Genomic DNA, 22,237 nt, shown 5'->3' with positions numbered 1-22,237 from the left:
CATAATTTTCAGCACTAAATAAACCAGGCTGCCATATACTTTACACATTGCAACAGATTATGTAAAGTCTGTTTCCTTAGGTCTTGAGCAAGTGCAACCTGCTTTTCAAATTAAGCAGGGATCATAGGACATTATTCCCACCTACCCCACCAATGCCTGAATCTCATACCTCCCTCTATGTGAATTAAGGTACTAATGTGATTTATGCTGCATTAATATAAATATAAACCTCTTTCCCAGAAGAAAGTCTCAAGCCCTAATCAGGAATTTTTTAAAAAAGTATTAATTTGAAAGTATGAGCATGCAGTGAGTTTTATCCCATCCCATTTGTTGCTCTCTTTATAGAGAAAGGAACTGGGGGGAAAAGCTTCTGTGACAAGTTGAGCCTCTCTGTGTGATTAGGAATCCTGAGGGATTAGAGTTTCTGATTTTGTGAGGATTTTTTGCATCCAGACTGTGCTTCAGATGGAAACAGTGGCAGGCAGGCAAAAGCTAAAATTTTCTCTGCTCATACTTTCAGATTGACCCTTTTAAAAAAACTACTGAAGAGGCTTCAAGTATTCCTAATTTCTGTGCAGTATGTATGCCAATTACAAGTAGTCATCCACTCACCTTGTCAAAGATAAAATTTCTATTCTTTGCCCACATTACAACATTTGCACCAGTCCATATACCCACAGCAATGTGTCTTCGATAACAAGGTTTTAAAAGGTCACTGATTACAAACTTCCTTCACAAACCCAGACTAACACAGCTTTTTATTTGCTATAGCACTCCCTTCATAACCCTTCTTTACTGCAGTATCTCTTTCAGAAACAAGAGGAGTCTTATGGGTGTAAAAACGTATTTTCTTTTCAAAAACCATTAGGTGGTCTTTGGACTGGAGTGGGACTCTGCAAGAGGAAAGCGGGGAGCAATCAAAATTGGGGCAAGTAAAAAGGAAATTTTAAAATGCTGCAACCAGTTCCTGTGCAAAGTGCCACATTACTGATACAGTAGCAAACACTGTACATGCCAATAGAGATCATGCTGACAGTAAAAAAATAAAAGAATAAAGCACTATTTCTAAACTATATGTACAGTAGATAATAGCAGAGGAGAGCAAGCTTAGGTGTGGGAAGCCAGCCCCCTCTGTATGCTACAATAAACTGAAAAATATCTGTTTTCAGCCTTTAAAAAAAATGTAAACAGGAAGTGTCTCGATAGGCATTTCTGGTTTTATTTTTTTCCAATTCTGGGGAAAATTTTGGGTGAATATGATCTTTAGGGAATTCCCAACACACACACCCCCAACTGAATTGAAATCATACAATAGTCTTGTAGAAAAAAAATATTTTTTCTACTTCAGAGAGAGCAAAAATGCCCCAGGGGCTGCATAGAGCTCACAGACTACTCTGCCCACTTCTGAGTTACAAAAGATGTATTTTCCACAAGAACCCAGGGAGGGTTCCTCATAAGCATATATGAAGATTGAAGTAAGAGCAATTAGAAAACAAATTCGGTGTCTAGAAGAGGGAATAAGGGCTTAAGTCAAAGGTTTGCCTGGTCCAGCAACATTAAAAAGGTGTCTGTATGTTCCATCTCCATCCACGACTGGCCTCACAGGATAAAATTTCTACGATGCTGTTTTCTCAACAGAACAACTGTCCCTTTGCCACCCACCACCAACCTCCTCACTGAAGAAAGTATTCAAATTATCATACAGAGAGCTAGGCCTGTACCAATACTCCTTTTGCCTTGACTATTAATCTTCTCTTTCCTGTTCTGGCATCTCTTAACCCATTACTCGTCAACATAGCTGCAACACAGTTAATGCCCACAGAATCAGCAATAAAAAAATGAAAGTATTATGCAGAAATACGTGTTATTTTTAAATGCCCATAGGCATCAGAGTTCATTATTCACTTTGTACTTATGCCAACAGAAATGTGTTTAAATACATAGAGGTGCATCATGAAAACAGCTTGGAAGAGGAACAAGCTTCTGAAGAACATTAAAAAGGAACAAACAAAAAAGAAATTACACTGTTACTGCTTGCTACTAACCAAGGCTAAGGATTCCTGGTCCAAGGGAAAATGGCAGATATAGCCTGGTTCCCCAAGAAGGCAGGGAGAAATCCGGCCCAGTAATGGGAACATTCGGTTGCCGCTTGGTAAGTGACAGAGGATCCTAGTCTCAGTGCCAAAATAGCACCCAGATTCCTTTCTCTCAATTAGGGGCCTGTAAGTGCCCCTTCTCCAAAAAGAAATGGGTCATAGGAAGGGAAGGGCTCATATACTGAGAAGAATCTTGCTTCAGAAGAAAGATTCCAGATGACAGCAACCCTACAATCCCACTCATTGCTCTTGTGTGCCCCAGGAGATGTAGTCGGGCCGAGTGGCAGCATGGTATTCATCTATCAGCTCCTGTACAATCTTGCGAGAGTCATCAAGTTCATCAAAGTTCTCCTTAAACATGTCCTCCTTGCGGAACTGCTCCAGGAAGGCTTCCCGTTTGCGTAGTTTGTCATATTGATGGCAAGTACGTTCAAAGAGCTGGGGGAGAAAAAACAGAAAAGGTATGGACGAGGTTTATAGAAAATGAACAGATTGTTTTGATGTAAAAGAAAAAAAAAGCAAAGTGTTCTGCTTACACACTTCCTTATAGCATTTAAGCACTCTTCACCAAGACACTGAATAGATACTGCAAAGCAAACCAACAACAAATGCAACAGAACTAAGACTAAATCAATATATTCTCTTGAGATCTGAATAACCAATTTTGCAGACCAACTGAAATTTCCCATTGTCTTTAAAAGTCAACTCCATACAAACAGCACTATAAGTAATTCAGTGTGGTGTTTAGGATATAGGTAATTCTGGCCAGGTCTGTTTTCTTCCACAGGGGCTGCAGCTAGGAAAACACCCAAAGCTTGTAAGCCATTTGTAATCAAGGGCTGCCAAAATGTTGGGACCAAAGAACACCTGCACGCTAGATGCTTGGTTTTTTAAGGAGAATGCAACCCCTCCTTGAATTGCTTGTATTTCCTCTCCCACATCACAAGAACTGGTCTGTCATCTCTGCTATCTCCCTGTATTAGACGCTGGAAATAGAAGTGCAAATTGTTATCTACGTAATAATGGCACTAAATGCTCAAGCCTCACCCACCACTTTCATGTGGATGCTGAAAAAGCACATGAGCAATTTAAATAGCAATTTTCCAGCACCGCCTTCAGAGACTAACCTCCTAAATAGAGATGGGGGCATTTGTATTCATTTACGAATACAAATATCCCCGCACAGATGGAAATAACAAAGATCCACTCATAATTTCACCGCTGCCGCCAGCTCCATGGAGGCTTCCTATCACACCGTTGTCCACAATTGATTACCCAGTCCTGGCAGGAGGCGGGATGAGAAGCCTCTCTGCTAGGTTGGAGAGTGGCTAATCCATTGCGGAGAACAGTGCGATAGGAAGCCTCCGCAGAGCCAGTGGCAGCGGTGAAATTGTGAGTGGACAGATCGGCCCCATGGGGCCAGACCCTTGTTATTTCCACCTGTGTGCGGATATTCGTATAAAAATATCCCCATCTCTACTCCTAAAAATAAAGTGAAGCCACTGAAATACAGTATACTTCAAGCATCCCAGAAGAAAACTAACTACAGTAATGGCATGAAAAGCTAGTATGGCATCTAGGAGAATCAAGACAAAAGCATTTCACCAGTCCACCTCCTCCAGATTACGTTGCAAGCCAGAAATTTCTCAGTGCAAAAACATTCAAGATTACTTTCAAACATCTGTCACCTGTTCTGACCTTGCACTTCTAATTTCTGAAAAACAAAAACCCCATAGGATTTAGCACCCAAAGCCTTCAGAGCAGCTGGATTAAGTTTAAACCATTTTTCCCCGAAGTAAAATTATTATTAAATCTGCTGATAGGAAAGGATTAGTACTGGCTGAAAAAGACGTGGGAGGGAGTGAAATCACTTCCTAATCTTGAATAATGTAACAAAAAGGGGTGCAGAAACATTGAGAGTAGCTAAAAGGCCAGAGCAATGTTTATTACGTCAGTTAATTATGAGAACATCAACCCGCAAAAAAAGAATTGTTCCAAGCCAGACTTACCGAAGAGATATTCGTGTGATTAGCCATCATCAGACCACTGACCCTGTGTGCTGATGGCAAGTATGGAGACTTCCTAGAAAGTGCCACTTGAATGCTGGCTGGGCCCCAAGGAATAAAGTTGGCCAGTTTTCTCTCCCGGATCCGCTGCAAACTCTTATGGACCTAAGAAGGAACAGAAGGTTTTTATGGGGGTGGGATACAGCTAATCCAACTGACGGTCTGGTAGCACAAATTAACTTCCTCTTGAAGAAAATTACTAGGGAAAGAAGTTCACAAAGATTCCTTAGATTTTGAGGGTGAGAGCACTGTTGCACTCCATAGGCATACATGCATGTGTGACTACACAATAATTACTTTTACACTAGCATGATGACCAACATTAGCCCTAGTGAAACTCCCCAGGTAGTAAATTTAATTTGGCTGATCTTTCTTTAGCTACCGACCTGGGTGGGATCCACTTCTCCCTGGATGATGTTAAGAATGGCAATGTAGCAATGGTTTGTCTGACGATCTCGCCCCATAGATACCATAACATTCTTGGGCTGCAATAGACGTCGCATCACGTCAAGTACAGTGGTTTTGCGTACACTTGCTACCTGTGAGCAAAAGATTTAAAAGGCATTTATTTGACAGAGGAATTGAAACTGTCGTTTCATACATTAAGAAAAAGCTCTCACAGACCCTCAAAGGATTTACCCTATCAGGCAAGTCTTTCCATGAGAATGTATATGTACTACAGCCAAGAAGCATCCATCGTTCCAGTGCTTTTCAGAAGGAAGATGCTGTAGCCTCCCAAGTAGGTCAAATAAAAAACCATCTTCAAACAACAGAGAAAAAGGGAAGCGGGATTCAAAATTCTCTGACCATTCTGATTTCTGTAACAACAGACAGACTGGCGGAGAGAAATTAGCAGACATTCAGATGAAGGCAAATACCCATATTTATAGGGGGAGGAGGAAGAAGAAATAAGAGGCAGACAATCTTGTGAAAGAGCAAGAGAACACAAACACTTAAGTCTCTCTCACACACATGCATTTGATACCCTCTTCCGAATCATCAGCTTTTGCGATCTATCCCTCTGCATCTTGTCCTGTTGCTTGTGGATGGGGATGAAAAAAGGGAAGAAGAGATCTATGTTTATTAGACTGGCAGCTAGGGTACAAGGGAACTGGATCAGGAACTGCACTTTGTCTCTATACAACTCCTGGTCTTCAACACTGCATCTTGACTATGATCATAAATAGGACATTCTGACTGCACATTTTGCTGAGTTGCCCCGGATAACTACTAAACCAGAGGCCAGAAAATGCTGACTTCTCACCAACTGAATGATTGCCAAAAAGTTAAGACATGTTAAGAACTCCCGCAGTTTGGCTTAAGGGTAGAAGCAGGAAAAGTACTTACAGCCTGGTCTGTGGTAAGAGGTGTGTAGCCTGTGATAAGGAAGTGCAACCTTGGAGTAGGAATAAGGGAAGCAATCAATCCTATCAAATCATTGTTCATGTAGCCTGGGTATCGCAATGTGGTGGTACTAGCAGACATAATGGTGGAGACCTAGGAAAGAAACAAGATAAAAATTACAGCAAGACCCACATCTTCCCCAGAAATAAATTAGGACTGAACTGAAAGAGAAGTAAAGCAGACCACAATTCACTGTTTCACTTTCTCCAGGAAAGCTCTCAAATGTATCCAGAGAGAAAGTCCGGAAACTAAATATTTAATGCAAATAATAACAATTGTGTGTATCAAAACAATTCTGACTTATGGCAACCCTTTTCATAGTTTTCTAGGTAAAGAGAAATTATTTATAACTCCCTTTTTTCTGGGGGCATCTTGGGACTGTTCAGCTTGCCCAAGACCATACAGACTATCTCTTCTGGGAAGCACAGTGGGGAACTGAACTCCCAACTTATGGCTTTGCAGCCAGATACTGAGCTATCCAGCTAGCTATTTAATGCAAATACCTAATGCAAAATTTTTATTTGCAAAAAATGAATGCAGATCACGTAAAATCACAACCTCTTCCTCAGTACCTGTATATCCAAGTTCAATTTTCTGATACAACTCTCTGGGTTACTTTTAAGTATTCACAGACTTCATCCATTGTCTATTTAGAGAGCAGGGACATATACTGGCCTAATTTATACATTGTTGTATGGATAAGAGAGTAAAGCAAAGTGAAAAATGCCATAAATAACTCTTAAATTGCCTGTACTGAAACCAATAGAAGAAAATTAAAAATACCTGAAATTAAAGCTGTCCCCCAACTAAAACAAGAGGCAGCAAACTAGAAAAATCTAGATTTAAGAAGGCCCTAAAAACTGTTCTACATCTGTAATTTTTATCACACCAAGGGCCACCCTTCTTTTTTTAAATGATATACTACTTTTCCGATACATTGTTTTTGAAAATAGTATACAATATTACATTTTAAAAATATACAACTCTTGACTCCACAATGAGACATAACCCCCAGGAAGCAGCACACCCAGCTCCTTTCTTCAGAGGCTTGGAGAAGCATGTTTTTGTCACATCCCTGCTCACTCACCAGCTGGTTGATCTGGGAAAAGGTGGGATTCTGGATGTGTAGTCTATCTGTAGCAATGCGATTCAGAGCTGTGTTGTCTAGAACCACCTGTTAAAAGGGAGACTCTTTAGGAAGTGTAGGATTGGGGGGGTCCATTCCACAAGCCTACTAAATAAATAAATAGAGTTCAGGCTCCATTCTTTTTGAATTACTTTTGTACCCATTTTCTACATGTTATAGGGCCTTCCACAACACAGAAGGGGCAGATGCACTGCAAACAGTAATGCAACTTTAGGAAGCAAGTGTCTCAAAACAATTCTAGGCATGTTGACATATACCTAGAGAAACCTCAATTCTCTCTACAAGACAAAATGTTTCCATTGTATACACCATCTTCTGTTTAAGTACAGTTTGAGATGTCCTATCCTACCTGGGAATAGGCGATTTACCTTCCTGAGGGAAGAATAGGCATTACCCAACTATCCCTTACCACACAATCAGCATTCTGTGTCAGCCGCTTTAGTGTCAATAGAGAGTTGTATGGTTGCACCACAACATCACTCATCTCATCCTGGTTTGGGAAGACAGAGTATGTCTGCACCAATTTCTTAGGGTACCTATTAGGGAAGAAAATAGTCACCCGCTCAGAACTTGTACATATACAAACATACTGTATATCACTAATCAATATGGAGATGCAAGTGTTCTGTTTCTAAAGTAACTAACTATTTTAGGATCCTGGGCATGCAAATGGGTTGAGGAAGACCCGTAGGTAGGTAGGTAGGTAGGTAGGTAGGTAGGTAGGTAGGTAGGTAGGTAGGTAGGTAGGTAGGTAGGTATTTATTTATTTATTTATTTATTTATTTAACTTATATGAACACTATGATGACCCAAATGTTCAGACATCTGACAGAAGAAGAACCAAGAGTTAGAAGAAGGGGTATGACAGCCAATCAGAAAGATTCCCAAGTTCTATTGATAAGAACAAAGAGCCAATAGGACAGACTTTATGCACACACTTATGTTTATAAATATGAAATATGAAGTGAGTATGGAAAAGATGAAACTAATATCCTCCAGTTCCTAAAATAAACATAAGAACAGCCTAAATACTACTGTTTCTTGCTCATTCAAGAGAAATTGAACAAACAGAATGGATCCTGACATTAACCACAAAGTTACTCTTAATGTTCCTTCCAAAGAAAATGAAAAATAGACATGGACGACTTGCCAGAGGTAGCTCAGAATTTGGATATTCCATTGGAAGGATCATGTGAAGGAGGAGTGTGAGAGAGTGATGCGTCCGTGTTGACAGAGGCTATAGAAGGAAGAGAGGATAAGGGAAGTGAGGAAGAGATGATGACTAAAGAAGTGACAGTTACAAAGGAGGTGGGGAAAGTTGAATTGAAGGAGAAGGCGGGAAAAGTGGAGATTTGTCTGGTAGAGGAGGATACAGTGGGGTCTTGACTTGAGAACTTAATCCGTATTGGAAGGCGGTTCTCAAGTCAAAAAGTTCTCAGGTCAAATCTGCATTTCCCATAGGAATGCATTGAAAACCATTTGATCCGTATCTGCTCTTTTCCGTCCATAGAAACTAATGGGAAGCTGCTATTCTGCCTTCGACCACTAGAGGGGGATATTTTGTTTCTTTTTTTTTTAGGTCAAGAAAGGTTCAGGGAAGGCAGGGAAAATACAGTCCAGGCAGTACCAGGCAGTCTGAAGACTCCCAATCCACTCTCTAAACGCTGGGAGGAGTGAGGAAGCAGACAGGCACCCTTTTCACTGGCCAACCGTTAACTGAAAGTTCAAATTTTGCACTTTCCCTGCCTCCCATGTGGTTTTTTTCAGTTCTTAACTCAAATCTAAGTATGTAAGTCAAGTCAATATTTTCCTATGAGAGTGGTTCTTAAGTCAAAATGTTCTTAACTCAAGCCGTTCTTAAGTCAAGACCCCACTGTACAAGAGGGAGGAAGGAGGAGCAAGAGGTGACAGTGTGTGAAGAGGATATGAGGAAGGGGTGCGTTGGTTCAGTTCGGTGCTGGAGGAGTACGAGAGAAAGAGAGAGGAGGCATGGAGGAGGGAGGTTGAATATGTGAAGACTCAAGGCCTACTGAGGGATTTCCCCAATCTAAAGGTGGGAGGACTGCTAACAGAGCCGAGGCTGAAAGGAGAAAAGCCGTCACAGTTCGGACACAAGAGTGGACTGTGATCGTGATGCCGCGTGAGTTAGAGCTACAAAGAAAGACTGAGACAGCCCACAACCGTTTCTGTGACAAACTAGACGAGCAAGGCTGGGTGAGGCGCTCATGTTGTGGGACAATTTGCACCCTGAGAAGTACTCCTCCCCAAAGACCGATGTACCAGGAATGGCGTGGGCAAATTCCCCACTGTGGGAGTATGGGAAAAGTTTTGGTTTGTCTAGTTATGGCCTGTTGCCAAAGTTGAGAGATTTTGATCCCATGAATAATGTGCTGGAGAAGAGTGGTGATAATAAAAGTGACAGTTTAAAGATGTCTCCGTTTTTACTTCCCGCTGAAAATGAGGAGTTGCCCAAAGAAAACAATGAACCCAATCACAGATCAGTTCTCACTACAAGTTTCAGAAGTACCACAAACTTAAACCAACCTTAAAAACAGGTACTTTTAAGTTTCTTAAGGCAACATAAGAAGAAAAGGGAGGGAGGGATGCCATCATCAGAGTTTCGGCTAATCTAAGACAACAAACTGAAGAACTAATCAAGAGGAAATATCACATCACCGGAATAGATTTGGATGCTCTGATTTTACATCAAGTTCAATGTTGCTGGAACAGATGAGGACCAGTGCTGAGATGATCAACTGCAGCAATTTAATTCATCCTGCATAAGCTGGACTACATGTCCATCATTAAATCACATCCCAAATTCCTCTATCTCGGTAGTTCACAGCCTTTGACCCTCCAGATGTTTTGGACTTTGATTTCCAGAATCCCTGACCATTGACCATACTTGCCAAGCCTTCTGGGGACTGAACTTCAAACATCTGGAGGGCCAAACACTGAGAATCATTGCTGTTATCTACAGAAGGCTTTGGTCAAAATGCAGTAACTATTCATCTATTATTTACACGATACCCAAATGGAAGAATATGTACAAAAAAAGGGATTTGTGGGGAGAACAATTATAGTAACTGTATCTCATATAATGCAGTGAGGTGGTAGGACATCAAAGGGGGAAGTTATCATCCTATAATAGTTTGGAATAAAAAAATTAAAATCATATATGGAAATTAAATTAATATTCAATCTAAAAGACCCCACAAATAAAATAATTCCTTGAATAAGGCACAGCAATGTATTCATTAATCCTCCTATTCAGATTAAAATGGAAAACATTTTAACTTAAAAATGACCTCTTCAGAAACAAGGAATCTAGACATCTACAGCCTATGTTTCTGCAAGACACACTACAGAAGGAACTCCTCACTAGGGTGAGATAGTTTAGAGTGAAAGATGGCAAATCAACTCCTGCAAATAGTGAAAAAAAAAAACCTTAAGAAGAACAAACTATTTGCTCATAGATCACAAGTACTAGGGGAAAGAACACAACTCTAAAGGCTTTGCAGATAGTTCCATCAATTCTGCTAGTAGATTTCTTGCATAAAGCAAGCAAAGAATTTATTATCCGATTGACATAATGTACATTGGCTAGGTTGAATGTGTCAATTTCCATACAGTAACATGGAGCAACTCTAGGTCTTGACAAAAAACTGAGGCTTGGATGAGAAGGTTTTATAAGACATGACCTTGCAGTCTGGATGGCCACCACCATTCCTATGAGGTTTGGAAAACAAGGTGCAACAGGTCAAAGTGGAATACTGAACATCATGTCCATAGCCTCCAGTCAGAATGTTCAGACACCAAGGACTAAACTGAACAAGGAAAGGTTTTCAAAGATCCAGTGGTCAAAGGTGGTTGTGATAGCTGTCACCTTAACTATGTTACACCTGAATTGGGGGGAAAGCCTGCTCATCATGTGGCTGTAGATTCGGATACTTAGCCAGTAAGACCCACACTTGTTCGTGATTTGTAAAAGATCTAATGCTGGGGACTTTTTGTTCTGAGTAACTGGGCTATTATCACAGGACAGGTACTCAGAAAAGAATCAGAGAGATACAGTGAACTCAAAGTGAGAAGCATGCTCCAATAAAATTTGAGATTGACCCAAGGCATTTTGTACCTATAAGGCCAATCACTGCTCCCAGACTGCTTCTGAAAAGTGGAAGGCCTGAAGCAGCAGCTCTCTGTTTTGAAACCTAGCAGATCATCTTCGTTGTCAAGCTTGTTCCAGAGCTGTTGTCTATGCCATTAGGCACAAAGACAGATTGGGGGGAGGTAGTAATTGACTTACAAGCTCTCAACCTGTTGTGTAGAAGTTGTCATCTTAAGAGGTATTGACTCCTGAGTTCCCACTTCAAAACTGCCTGGCTTGACGAACCACTGACTTACAAGCTCTCACCAAGGCATTCTATTAGAGCTGGATTGGCGTTTAGCAGCCTTGCATCTGGTGTTGATGTTCCAAAGGATCTGGCTGCTTTCTGTTCTTCTAGATCACAGTTTATATCTCAACAGCAGCTCAGGGTGTGGCCATGACATGAGAGAACAATTCAGAAGTGGAAAGTACCAAGTGTTCTTGGGCTTCAGCTGGACATTGGGAATCACGAGGCAACAGGCGCTGAAAAGCAACTCAATTAGAAGACTAAGCCTGCACTGTTTGCTCTCAGGCATTGTGCCAGAAGAGACTTGAGGGCAAAACAGTAACAAGAGCATTCCCCTCTATTCTATTTAACTAAATTGAAAAAGGGCAAAGTAAGGGGGAGAGGAGGGAGGGGGGAAAATCTTCTTAGCCTTGTTAGATTGGAAATCCAGAACACTAAGCTACAAGGCAGCCTTGTCACTGCAGTGCAGCAAAAACACATGTGTTTCCATACTAGTTTCTTTACACAGGCATACTTCACTATATTCTATGAGATTTCAACATTGTTAAATAATTATCTTTCTTAATTTCCCCAGTGGTTTGCCTTCTCCAGTAGCAGAAAACCCAACTTTTTTGGGGGGGAGGGGGAGAAATAGCAGTACTATTTCTGTTTGTATTGCCCTGTCATCTTTTCTTCCTGACTATATGTTTAAACTGCATAACAGCACTTAAATGAGTGTTATAGTGCATATTAAACATTTTTAAATGCCTTTCAATCACTGCCATTTCTATAAATGTTTTTTCCTAATTAAACACTTCTGTTTAACCAGAAACTGGTTACAATCTTTAATTTCACTGTGAGTAATCAGTCAATTACACTTACACGAATAAGCACCAGCGCCAACTATATAAAGTGTAAGGAAAAGATGACTGAAATAAGAAAACCTTTCTTATCCACACTGTATAATGTGTGAAGAATATAGCAGTACTTACACAGAGGTCCAGTACTCCAAACAGTGCAGATTGTCTTTTGCAATTCAAAAAGAACAATCATTAAATAGCATTAGGGTGACTGGTACCTTTATTAGGCTACTAGAAAATCACAAACATTGATCAACTTTCAAGTCCTAAAAGAGTCTTCACCAGGCTGGACAATACAGAGCTGAGGGATGCATGCTGTAATGCCCAGCCTGATAAAGGGACCTGCAGGACTCAAAAGCTAGTGCCCATATGTGCGATTCTACTAGTCTAATGAAGGTATCATACAACCTTACTTTCATATTGCGCACAAGGACCACATGATGCTCTTTTTTTGGAGGTAGATTAGGATCTTGGAAACAACACAAAACAAAACTGAAAGGTGAACACCACAAGGAACTTTTTAAGTCTTCACAGGTCCTTGCTTCTCTGGTAGATGTGAAGACTTACTCATTATGAGATATTCACATCTGTCTGACAAAAGGAACCTTCATGCCAAGTACTGTACAATGAAAGTCAGTAAGATGAAAACAGATCTCTCTTGGATCACCATAAAAGGACACTTCTGCCAAGTTCCTCTAACATGTACAGAAGAACTGAGGGATAGAGGGACAAGATCAATCACAAAATGGCTTCACAGCAAGTGGAGTCAACTTCTGTGGACCTTTAGGGAAAATCAGAGATAAGCTCTCTGAAAGAGTTTCACAGTGAAAACTCATTACATTCAAGAAATGTTTATTTGGTACACTATTTATAAGCCCCCAGAGAATGATATCTACTTCAAGTATTTGAATTATCCGAAACGTCTGTTTTCCACCTTCTAATGGAAATTTTGCATAGATATGCTTCCCAAACTACTACAGAGCCAATGAAAAATAAATGTAAATTGCTTCAGCTGTGACTAAAGAACATTTCTAGCTTGAGGGGGGAGAAAGTATTATTTCAGCCTTTTTCCTATTTCAAGTCACAACTCCACTAACTACAAGGTGGGGCAGATTTTACTCTGAGTCAGCTGTGTATCCTGCACATCTGCCAGTCTGCTGGCTTCTAAAAGTAGTCTCACTGCCTTTATCCTCTAGATATGCCTCAGAGGTATATTTGCTACCATCACTCACCTGTCATTTAATCTCTCCAGGAGGTAAGAGCCCAAACCAGAACCAGTCCCGCCTGCGATAGAATGGCATAGCACAAAACCCTGAAGGGAAAAATAATGGAAAGTATGCATTTAATGGAGATACAAAAGGGGCTTCTTTAGTGGCTGCTCTCTGATCAGCTTCCAAGGGAGGCTAAACTTGCCCACTCCCTGTTGGGGCATTCTATGGGCGATCCATTCAATGATTATCACAACAAACAGATGAAAAGCAGTGCTTTGTACATGAAGCCTATGCAGCTTGGTTTTTCCCCTACAACATAAAAGCTAAAAAACATTTGCTACATAGCTATACTCTTCCATGTTGCCTAAAATATTTTTGATGCAGCCACTCTAAAAACTGATGTTGTGGTTTACTCAAACCACTTTCCAAGGCTCTTCAGCTCATACATTCTTTGCCTTCCTGCACTATGTCTGCCATTTATTTTACCTTGAATGGCCATCTGCAATAGTCTGTCTTTTTAATTAGATGACTGAACTTTTCTAGTTTTTATATGTGTTATGATCTTTCAGTCTTACTTAGTTCATTTTCATTATTTCAGTACTTCTTCACTGGGCATTATCCTGATAAATAAAATTTTAGCACCCTCAGATAAATCCACATTCCAAATGCTTCCATCCTTTTTATATTTGTTGTTGCTCTGTGCTGGCAGGTTGGAACCAACTGACAGTGACCCTAACAGGGCTTTCAAGTTAAGTGAGAGATTTAAGTGAGGGTTTTACCAGTTCTACACCTCCAGAGAGTTTCCGTGGCTGAGAGGGGATTCAAACACAGGCCTCCTGAGTACTAGTCCATCACTCTAGTCACTACACAACACCGGACAGCCACTTTTTATAGACGTTTAAAGTCCATGACATATAATAGAACTAAGAGCACACAGTACCATATAATGTTCTTTCTCAGTCAAGTCTTTCTGTCATTTTTATATTCTTCAACTTAAGGAGCTGCTTCACGTCATCTTTAATATGACTTTCTTTGCATAATTACAATCTCACTTTTCATTCAGTCAAATCCCAAGGTACATATATTAGTCAACACATCACATAATTTTATTTTGTATCTTCAACAGCATTTTCTGGGTTGCTTGATTTTTACTAACTATGATAAATTTGGTTTTCTTAACATTAATTTTACACCACGTTCATGAGTCACTTTACTGAGTAACCTTTACAGAGCATGTAAACCATTAATTAATAAAATGGTAACATCTGTATGTCAGATGTTATTGGTAAGTTCTCCACTGACAATGACACCACCATTTGAATAAGTAGATGCTTCCCTAGAGATGTTCTCAAGCGTGCAAATTAAAAAGCAGTGGCAAGAGTATACATTTTTACCTCCAAGGTCAGATACTTAAACCACTGAGCTATTCAGCAGCTTTTCATTCACTTTTGTGATATCTCTGATTAACTTTGATATGACATATGATCTATGTGGATCTTTACATATTGCTATTAGAGATATCTTATGGGATCATCCATGTATACAATCTCCTTATTGCAAATGTGAAATTGTTTTGGTAACTGCCAGTCCCCCTCCTAGCAACCAAATTGTATCATTTGTTTTCCACATTCATTTTGTATTCCTGTTCTGTATTTTCTAATAAAATCTTTGCATTCTTCTTCTCCATCTTTCCATTAAAATCTTTATGAAATAAAAATGTTCCTTTTTATATACTTTCATAACAGACTTAAGTTCTTCACAGGATTTCCCCATATTTTTTTATTTTCATCAACAATTAGGGCATATATTTGTTATGTTTGTGAGATTTCTCTGTAGTTGATAAATATTACCTAGTCTGAGCAGAATTGACATTTGTAACTGCTGCACTTGTTATCTTCTGCTTCTCTGACTGCAACTCCATAATGGTGCTATGTAGAAATGAGCATGAACCACCAGTTTGTGCCAGTTTGTTTACCAGCCAAACAGGTGTTCAGCAGTTTCCAGCCTTGCATCCTCCGGCGGGTGCCCATTCACTCAAGAGGCACCGCCCTGGCTTCTCTGCCCCACCTACTTCAGGTGCTATCTCTGAGTGGGCACATGCCAGAGGCCGCAGGGTTGGAAACCGCCAAACATCTGTTCGGCTGGTAAATGAACCAGCACAAACAACTGAAGCCAGTGCTTCATGCCCATCTCTAGTGCTGTGAATCATTACTGCCCAAATAAAGCATATCATGCCCAATATCTGGATGTATTTTGATGGATTCTGGCCAACAACTTCACTTACTCCAAGGATCTGAAAGTCCAGTTTTCATTTAGAATATTGTGGCATTTTTCCTACCACATATATACTTCATACATTCCAAACTCCTAATCTAACTTGCAGCCTGCAGATACTCAGCATGCTCTGCATATCTAAAGCCTGTTGGGTACTGTATTCTTTTTACATTGTTACCTAGTCATATCCCTCAAAAATATACAGTGGTACCTCGCAAGATGATGTTAAACCAGGGGTCTCAAACTGTGGCCCTCCAGATGTTCTTAGCCTATAGCTCCCAGAAGCCTTCAGCACCACCTCTGCTGGCCAGGATTTCTGGGAGTTGAAGTCCAAGAACATCTGGAGGGCCACAGTTTGAGACCCGTGTAAGCCGTTCCGCGGAAATCACTGTCTTGCGAAAACATCGTCTTGCAAAACCAAATTTCCCATAGGAATGCAGTGAAAATTAATTAATGCGTTCCTAGGGGAAAATATTTAAAAGAAACTTAAGGGGTAGGGAGCTGGGGAAGCACCATGGGAGGACTGGCGGGGGGTCCCCTCCCCGTGATCACCAGCTTTGGAGGTCCCCCACCAGTCCTCTGATGGTGCAGGAAAAGCCTCTGAAGTGCTCTAAAGTGGGTGCGGGTGGTTTCAGGGCATCCTTGCCAGGGCTCTGATGGTGCATGGGAAGCCATCAGAACCCTGGCGGGGGTGCCCCGAAACCACCCGCGCCCACTTTAGAGCACTTTGGAGGCTTTTCCTGCACAGTCAGGAAAAGCCTCCGAAGTGCTCTAAAGTGGGCGTGCGTGGTTTTGGGGCACCCCCGCCAGGGCTCTGATGGTGCAGGGGAAGCTATCAGAACCCTGGTGGAGATGCCCCAAAACCACACGCCCTGGCTTTGGGGGTCCCCCGGGGCTTACCTTGCACCATGGGAGGACTTGCGCGGGTCCCTCTGCACAGCGATTGACGTTTGCAGAGGCTTGTCTGACACTAATTTTAAAGTTCCCGCCTCTTCCTCCAGCCTTCGGCAAGCCTCGGAAGGAAAAAATGCTCTTTTCCCCCCCTTTTCCCTTCCGAGGCTTGCTGAAGGCTGGAGGAAGAGGCGGGAACTTTAAAATTAGTGTCAGACAAGCCTCTGCAAACGCCGATCACTGTGCAGAGGGACCCGTGTGAGTCCTCCCATGGTGCAAGGTAAGCCCCGGGGGAACCCCAAAGCCAGGGTGTGTGGTTTCAGGGCACTTCCCCTGCACCATCAGAGCCCTGGCGGGGGTGCCCCAAAACTACCCACGCCCGCTTTAGAGCACTTTGGAGGCTTTTTCTACCTTTGCAGGAAAAGCCTCCAAAGCGCTCTAAAGCAGGCGCAGGTGGTTTTGGGGCACCCCCGCCAGGGTTCTGATGGCTTCTCCTGCACCATCAGAACCCTGGTGGGGTGTGCCCCAAAACCACCCACGCCCGCTTTAGAGCACTTCGGAGGCTTTTCCTGACTGTGCAGGAAAAGCCTCTGAAGTGCTCTAAAGTGGGCGTGGGTGATCGTAGTGCAAAAAAGCCCCATTGGAACCATCATTTTGCGATGGGTTAATCGATTGCAAAAAACCCATCGTAAAGCGATTTCGTCGTAAAGTGGGGCAACCGTCTAGCGAGGCACCACTGTAATGTGGTGATGTATTATTTCACTTCTACTGACTGAAAATGGCTATTATAACATCCATAATTCTCTATACCAGTGGTTCTCAACCCCAAATCAAACCCAGATGTTCTTGGACTGCAGTTCCCATAAGCCTTCACCACCAATTGTGCTGGCTAGGGTTTTCTGGGAGTTGCAATCCAAGAACACCTGGATTATCCAAGTTTGGGAACTATTGCTCTCTATACCAAAAACCAGCCAAGTCAGCATTCAGCGTATTTCATTTTCAGTTTCCAGTTAATACCAACATGACTGTTGCCCCAGGTCACAGTGCTATAGAGGCAAACTAGTTCCTCAAGTCTATACAGACCTCTTGGTCAAGATTTTCTGCTCAAAGCTGTTGGCTTTTCCAAGGACCATTACCAAGTGATTACCAACTGATGGCAATCTTGCCCCCTGCTCAGCCTATAGTGGGCTGCATTGCCTTTTCCCAATAAGAACAATAGCAAATTGAAATCTACTTCCGTGTTTTTGTTTTTAAAAGGGTGCAGGGAGTTGTGATACGATTTAAACCATATCACAACAATTTTTGGAGACTGCCAGAAAGAGTTTTCAATTCATGATGTTACTTTTGGCAGGGAGGAACATACAGGTCATAGAAATGGATTGTGCCTTCCTTGCCTTAAGCTGTCATAGCCTCTATGAAGCACTACTTAATGTTTCTTGTCCTAAATTATATCACATCATTTAAGTGGGGAGTGTAGGAGAAATGATCATGTTGAAGTCTTTGGAAGAAATACAGGATTTTAAAATAAGTATTATTACTGTTGATAATCTTTAAGTCAATATTTAAGCTTCTGACTTCTTGTATTTCAGAAGTTTATTGATGAAGAACAAAACACAGTATCTCAGTAGCATTTCCAATGTGAAAAAACAAGATGAGGTTTGAGGCAAACAAACTATTGAAATCCACCAGTAAAGCAAATATTGCTTCCAGTACCTTGTCTAATAAGATAGTCACTGAAATCCAGGAGAGTAAACTTAGACCTTAAATCTCCATAGCTGTTTGCTTCTTAGTGTTCCCCTTACCTCTAAGCTGTCACTGCCATCAGCTTCTCTGTCTATAATGTCGAAGATATCTTCATGAATCTTTTCTCCCTAGAAGACAAATTACAAACCAAACCAAAGATTTATCCTATATTTCACTGTAAATTTCAGTGTTAACATGTTTCTATCAATAAGGCACTGATGAAGGTTTACTGGTATCCAAGCCCAGTTAAAAGGAATCAAGGCATGTATGCTATTAATTTATGGACTCTTACCTGTGAAAAACCACTGGCCCAGTTGTTCCCAGCTCCACCACCATGCTCAGACAAGTATATATTTTCTGGGTTATACAAGTTGGCATATGGGGAGTTCAGAATTGAATGAATCACTCGTGGTTCCAGGTCTAGGAGAACAGCTCGGGGTATATAGTGCTCATCATCTGCCTGTTAACAAGGAATGAAAACATCCTGAGCAGCTTACAGAGAGGGTTCCAAGATTGCTTTACCCAGTCATCTGATTGCAAGTTGAAGCCTGCTGCTCATACTACTACCGGAGGCGGGGGGGGGGCGCACTGTGGTTGCTCCACAACCATGTTCTCCTAGCTTTAGATTTCCTTAATCCTTCTGAACTCAATGCTTTAAGAAAAATGTTAAATAGTGGACAATGTTTTGAGTACACCAGTGACAAAGCTACCAATAATCCCAAAATCATAGCAATAGGTATGTAGTTCAACAACAGCAAGCTTAGAGCTCCCCCACTTCCCTTTTCTCCTGCTAGCAGGCAATGGAAGCAAGCAAGGCTCAAGCTGCAGCTAGGAATCATTTTACTAATGGCAGAAGCAGCAATCAAGGGTCTGGAACAGTTACAGAGAAAAGATGGGGTCAAGGGCTGTTGAAAGGCCATTAGCAGGCAAATGAACCAAGAAGTGGTTCAGTGCTACTGTGAACATTTAGTTATTTAAACCTATAAAGGGGCTATGCTATGTAGGAAAAGGAAGAGAGCAATCAATTTAAGTTATTAATTACATATGCCTACAGCATCTTTTAACTTCTTAGCATCTAACTTAATGAGGGAAGCAGCAGGATTCATTACAATTGGTTTAATAGTCTGATCTCAGGGGAAATCAAACAGAATAGAAAATGAGAAAATGAATTAAGAGAAGGGTTCAAATGACAATTTGTATCTACATGAAAGGATTACTCCTATAGCCAATTCTGATATAGCTCAGTGGACTGAAGCTTCTGGCTGTAAAGGCAAGGGCTGGGAGTGTAAATCTTCAGTGCTTCCCAGGAGAGGAACTAGCTAGCTGAGATCAGCTAGAACATAGCTACAGTGGAGGTATTGAGCACAAATAATCCAGCAGAAGACAGTTTTAGGAAGTAATTATATAAGTATCTGTCAATGCTAAGAGCCAGAAACATCAAATCAACTGCACTCATACTTTTTCCCTAAGAAGGAGGACAAACTATGTAGTAGAGATGCAAATGACAACTCTCTTTGGGTGAAACAATTTGCAATTTCTGAAAGAGAGAAAAAAATGGTTTAAAGCAAAGTTACAGTTGCGAATATATGCCTCAAAAGCTGTAACATTCAAACCTCAGATCAACTCTTCTCTTGTTTAAATCATGAACACAGTGATGCATTCCTTTTGTACTTCTACCCCCAATTACTAGTGAGATGTACTGTTTGGTTCCCTGAGGATTACAAAAAAAAACCTCTTACTGTTGACTTAGTCAACTTAATACAGCAAAACTTCCTGGCCCTCAAAAAGGATCAACTGGTTGATATTATGTAAGTATGGATAGGACTGTGCTGAAAACCTGCTGTTTGTAGATGCTGACATTTACAAAATCCATGTTTCGCCTCAGTTAATCCACAACATACATGTAGGGAATAGTGCAGCCAGTGGGTTTATGCTGTAGTATTTACTTGGGGTAAATTTTAGGTCACAAATCAACCCTCCTCATAGGAAGAAGTCTGCCTATGAGGGGGGTTGATTTATGACCTGAATTTCCTTGGTTTGGGGAATATATCTTCAACCATGACTCTGTTTTAAACAGAAAGTTCCTTCCTTTAGAAAAATTTCCCTTTATTCTCAAAACATAAACCTTGCAGAACATGGTAGTACTGAAAGGAAGAACTTAAGCAGTGAATAATAATAAAAAGGATTGCCAAGAAGGGAGAAAAACCCACAGAATTCTCATCACTAATCTCTATGAGGGAATCTATAAATACACAATGGCTGTAGAAGTCAGAAATGGCTGTGCAACGAGAAGTGTAAAACGAGCAATGTAGAAAGGAGGGGCATTCCCAACGCCATTCACTTTATCTAGAATCAACTTCTTGTGCTATGCCTCACTTGGATATTTTCCTATCAACAAACACTACACAGAAACTGAATTGCAATTATGCTCATTTCCCAAGTTAGAGAAGAGCCTCCCTCAGCAGGCCTCAACAGCCCAGTAGGCATATATAGGGAGATGTTCTCTTTCAGAAGTTTCCTTTAACTAATGGCAACCCTATGGATAAGTGGCCTTCAAAATATCTTGTCCATAACAGCTCAGCTCAGCTGTTTAAACTCAAGGCTGTGGTATCCTTTATGGAATCAATTCATCTCACATTTGGTCTTCCTCTTTTCCTGGTGCTTTCAGATATAGGAGTCAAGGCCTAGTCTAGCAGATCTCCTGTTTATGGAACGTTCATGACAAAGATGCAAAAGAAGCATGATGTCTACATATTAGAGCCCTGATTGGAAGCACACTACACTATAATCAAAAACACTGTCTAAGATTGTAAAATACTTTAGCTGCTTACACAGCACAGAAGTTGAGGGATGGGCTATACTAAGCATCCCAGTTTCAAACTTTCTGATCCATGAAAGCATTTATAAGAACTTCAATGGTTTCCTCTAATTTTGAAGGCCTGTAATTCAAAAAATATATCTACTCCATCATTTTAGAAGAGGAACAAATCCTAAGAGGAAAATAGTCCTAAGCCCAAGAGAAAGCCAAAGGTACAGTACAATCAGTTAAATTATCAAACATATACCGTATTTTTCGCACCATAAGACGCACTTCCCCCCCACAAAACAGGGGGGTGGAAAGTCTGTGCGTCTTATGGAGCGAAGAAAACAGATTATATTTTCCTGTTTTCTTCTCCTAAAAATTGGTGCGTCTTATGGAAAGGTGCGTCTTATGGAGCGAAAAATACGGTACTTTATATTTCCGAAAGCAATGCACATTTAATCTTTTGGAAAAAAACGAGAGGCAGGCTGCCCACTATAAAACAGAAGAGATCAGATTACCTGGTAGAAAAAAACATCTTTGCGGTCAGTACCCTCAGTGGCAAACTCTTCAACAATACCCTCGGGGCTAATGCCATGTTCTGCACAAAGCTGTTTCCAGAATTCAAACCCAACTGCAAAGAAAAACACATGAAAGAAGAGTATCTGCACCAGTTGAAGGCGACAGGTGGCACCGGTAAGGAGAAACGAGGAGGGATTTACATTCCTAACGCGGCCCCGTTGAACGTTGGTATTATCACCATTATTTCTGGCATCAGAAATGGTCCTCACTCTCCGCCTGCAGCGCTCAATACAGTACCAGCTTTGCCCCATTTCGCCCGGGAGTAACAACTGAGGCACACGAGACTGCTCGAAAAAGCTTCGCCTCCACCTTATTACCGACCCCTTCGCCTTTTTTTCTCCATTTTTTTCTGAAACCCAAAGTCGCTTCCCCCCCCCCCCAAGAAATACGACCCCACAGCTAACTGCGGCTCCTTGAAAGCGCCTCCCCATCCCAGGCACTTCCCTCCACCCTCTCCCCTGGCCCTCACTTTGGTTGCCACACTGTCCCAGTTGAAGAGTGATGATCTCCCGAGGCATGGCGAAAGCGGCTCCTCGCGACGGGCGTCCACACCTTTGTCAGGGATACTCCCTTCCCGGTTGGAAATAAAAACGGTCCCAGCGAACTCCTCTTCACCTCTTCCCGCCGCCTCTCTTCGCGGCCTAGAAGCCTTGACAACTCGCATGCGCAGAAGCAAAAAAAAAAAAAGGGTTTGCGGGTTAGAGCGCGCGCGCCTGTCTTTTGGGGGATTATGTTTTCCGTACAAGATGGCGCCGCCCGTCCTGTGGCGGCCTCTGCAGTCTCCCGTGTG

At 41.5% G+C, this 22,237-nt stretch overlaps 1 protein-coding gene across 1 annotated transcript; it reads right to left on the bottom strand.

The window, feature by feature from the left end:
- Positions 1-608: 608 nt before the first annotated feature.
- On the bottom strand, positions 609-22,234 carry TUBG1 (tubulin gamma 1). Its single transcript, XM_020796083.3, has 11 exons — positions 21,917-22,234; positions 21,387-21,499; positions 18,358-18,525; positions 18,125-18,193; positions 13,179-13,258; positions 7,123-7,249; positions 6,654-6,740; positions 5,510-5,659; positions 4,549-4,701; positions 4,106-4,267; positions 609-2,534 (listed from the first exon to the last, which is right to left on the bottom strand). Exons 1-11 carry the CDS (start codon positions 21,963-21,965, stop codon positions 2,337-2,339), a joined length of 1,356 nt encoding a protein of 451 aa, XP_020651742.1. The 5' UTR covers positions 21,966-22,234; the 3' UTR covers positions 609-2,336.
- Positions 22,235-22,237: the final 3 nt, after the last annotated feature.

Source organism: Pogona vitticeps, chromosome 6 (assembly GCF_051106095.1).
Source record: "Pogona vitticeps strain Pit_001003342236 chromosome 6, PviZW2.1, whole genome shotgun sequence".
Classification (NCBI taxonomy): Eukaryota; Metazoa; Chordata; class Lepidosauria; order Squamata; family Agamidae; genus Pogona; species Pogona vitticeps.
This window is presented reverse-complemented; position numbering and strand designations above follow the sequence as displayed.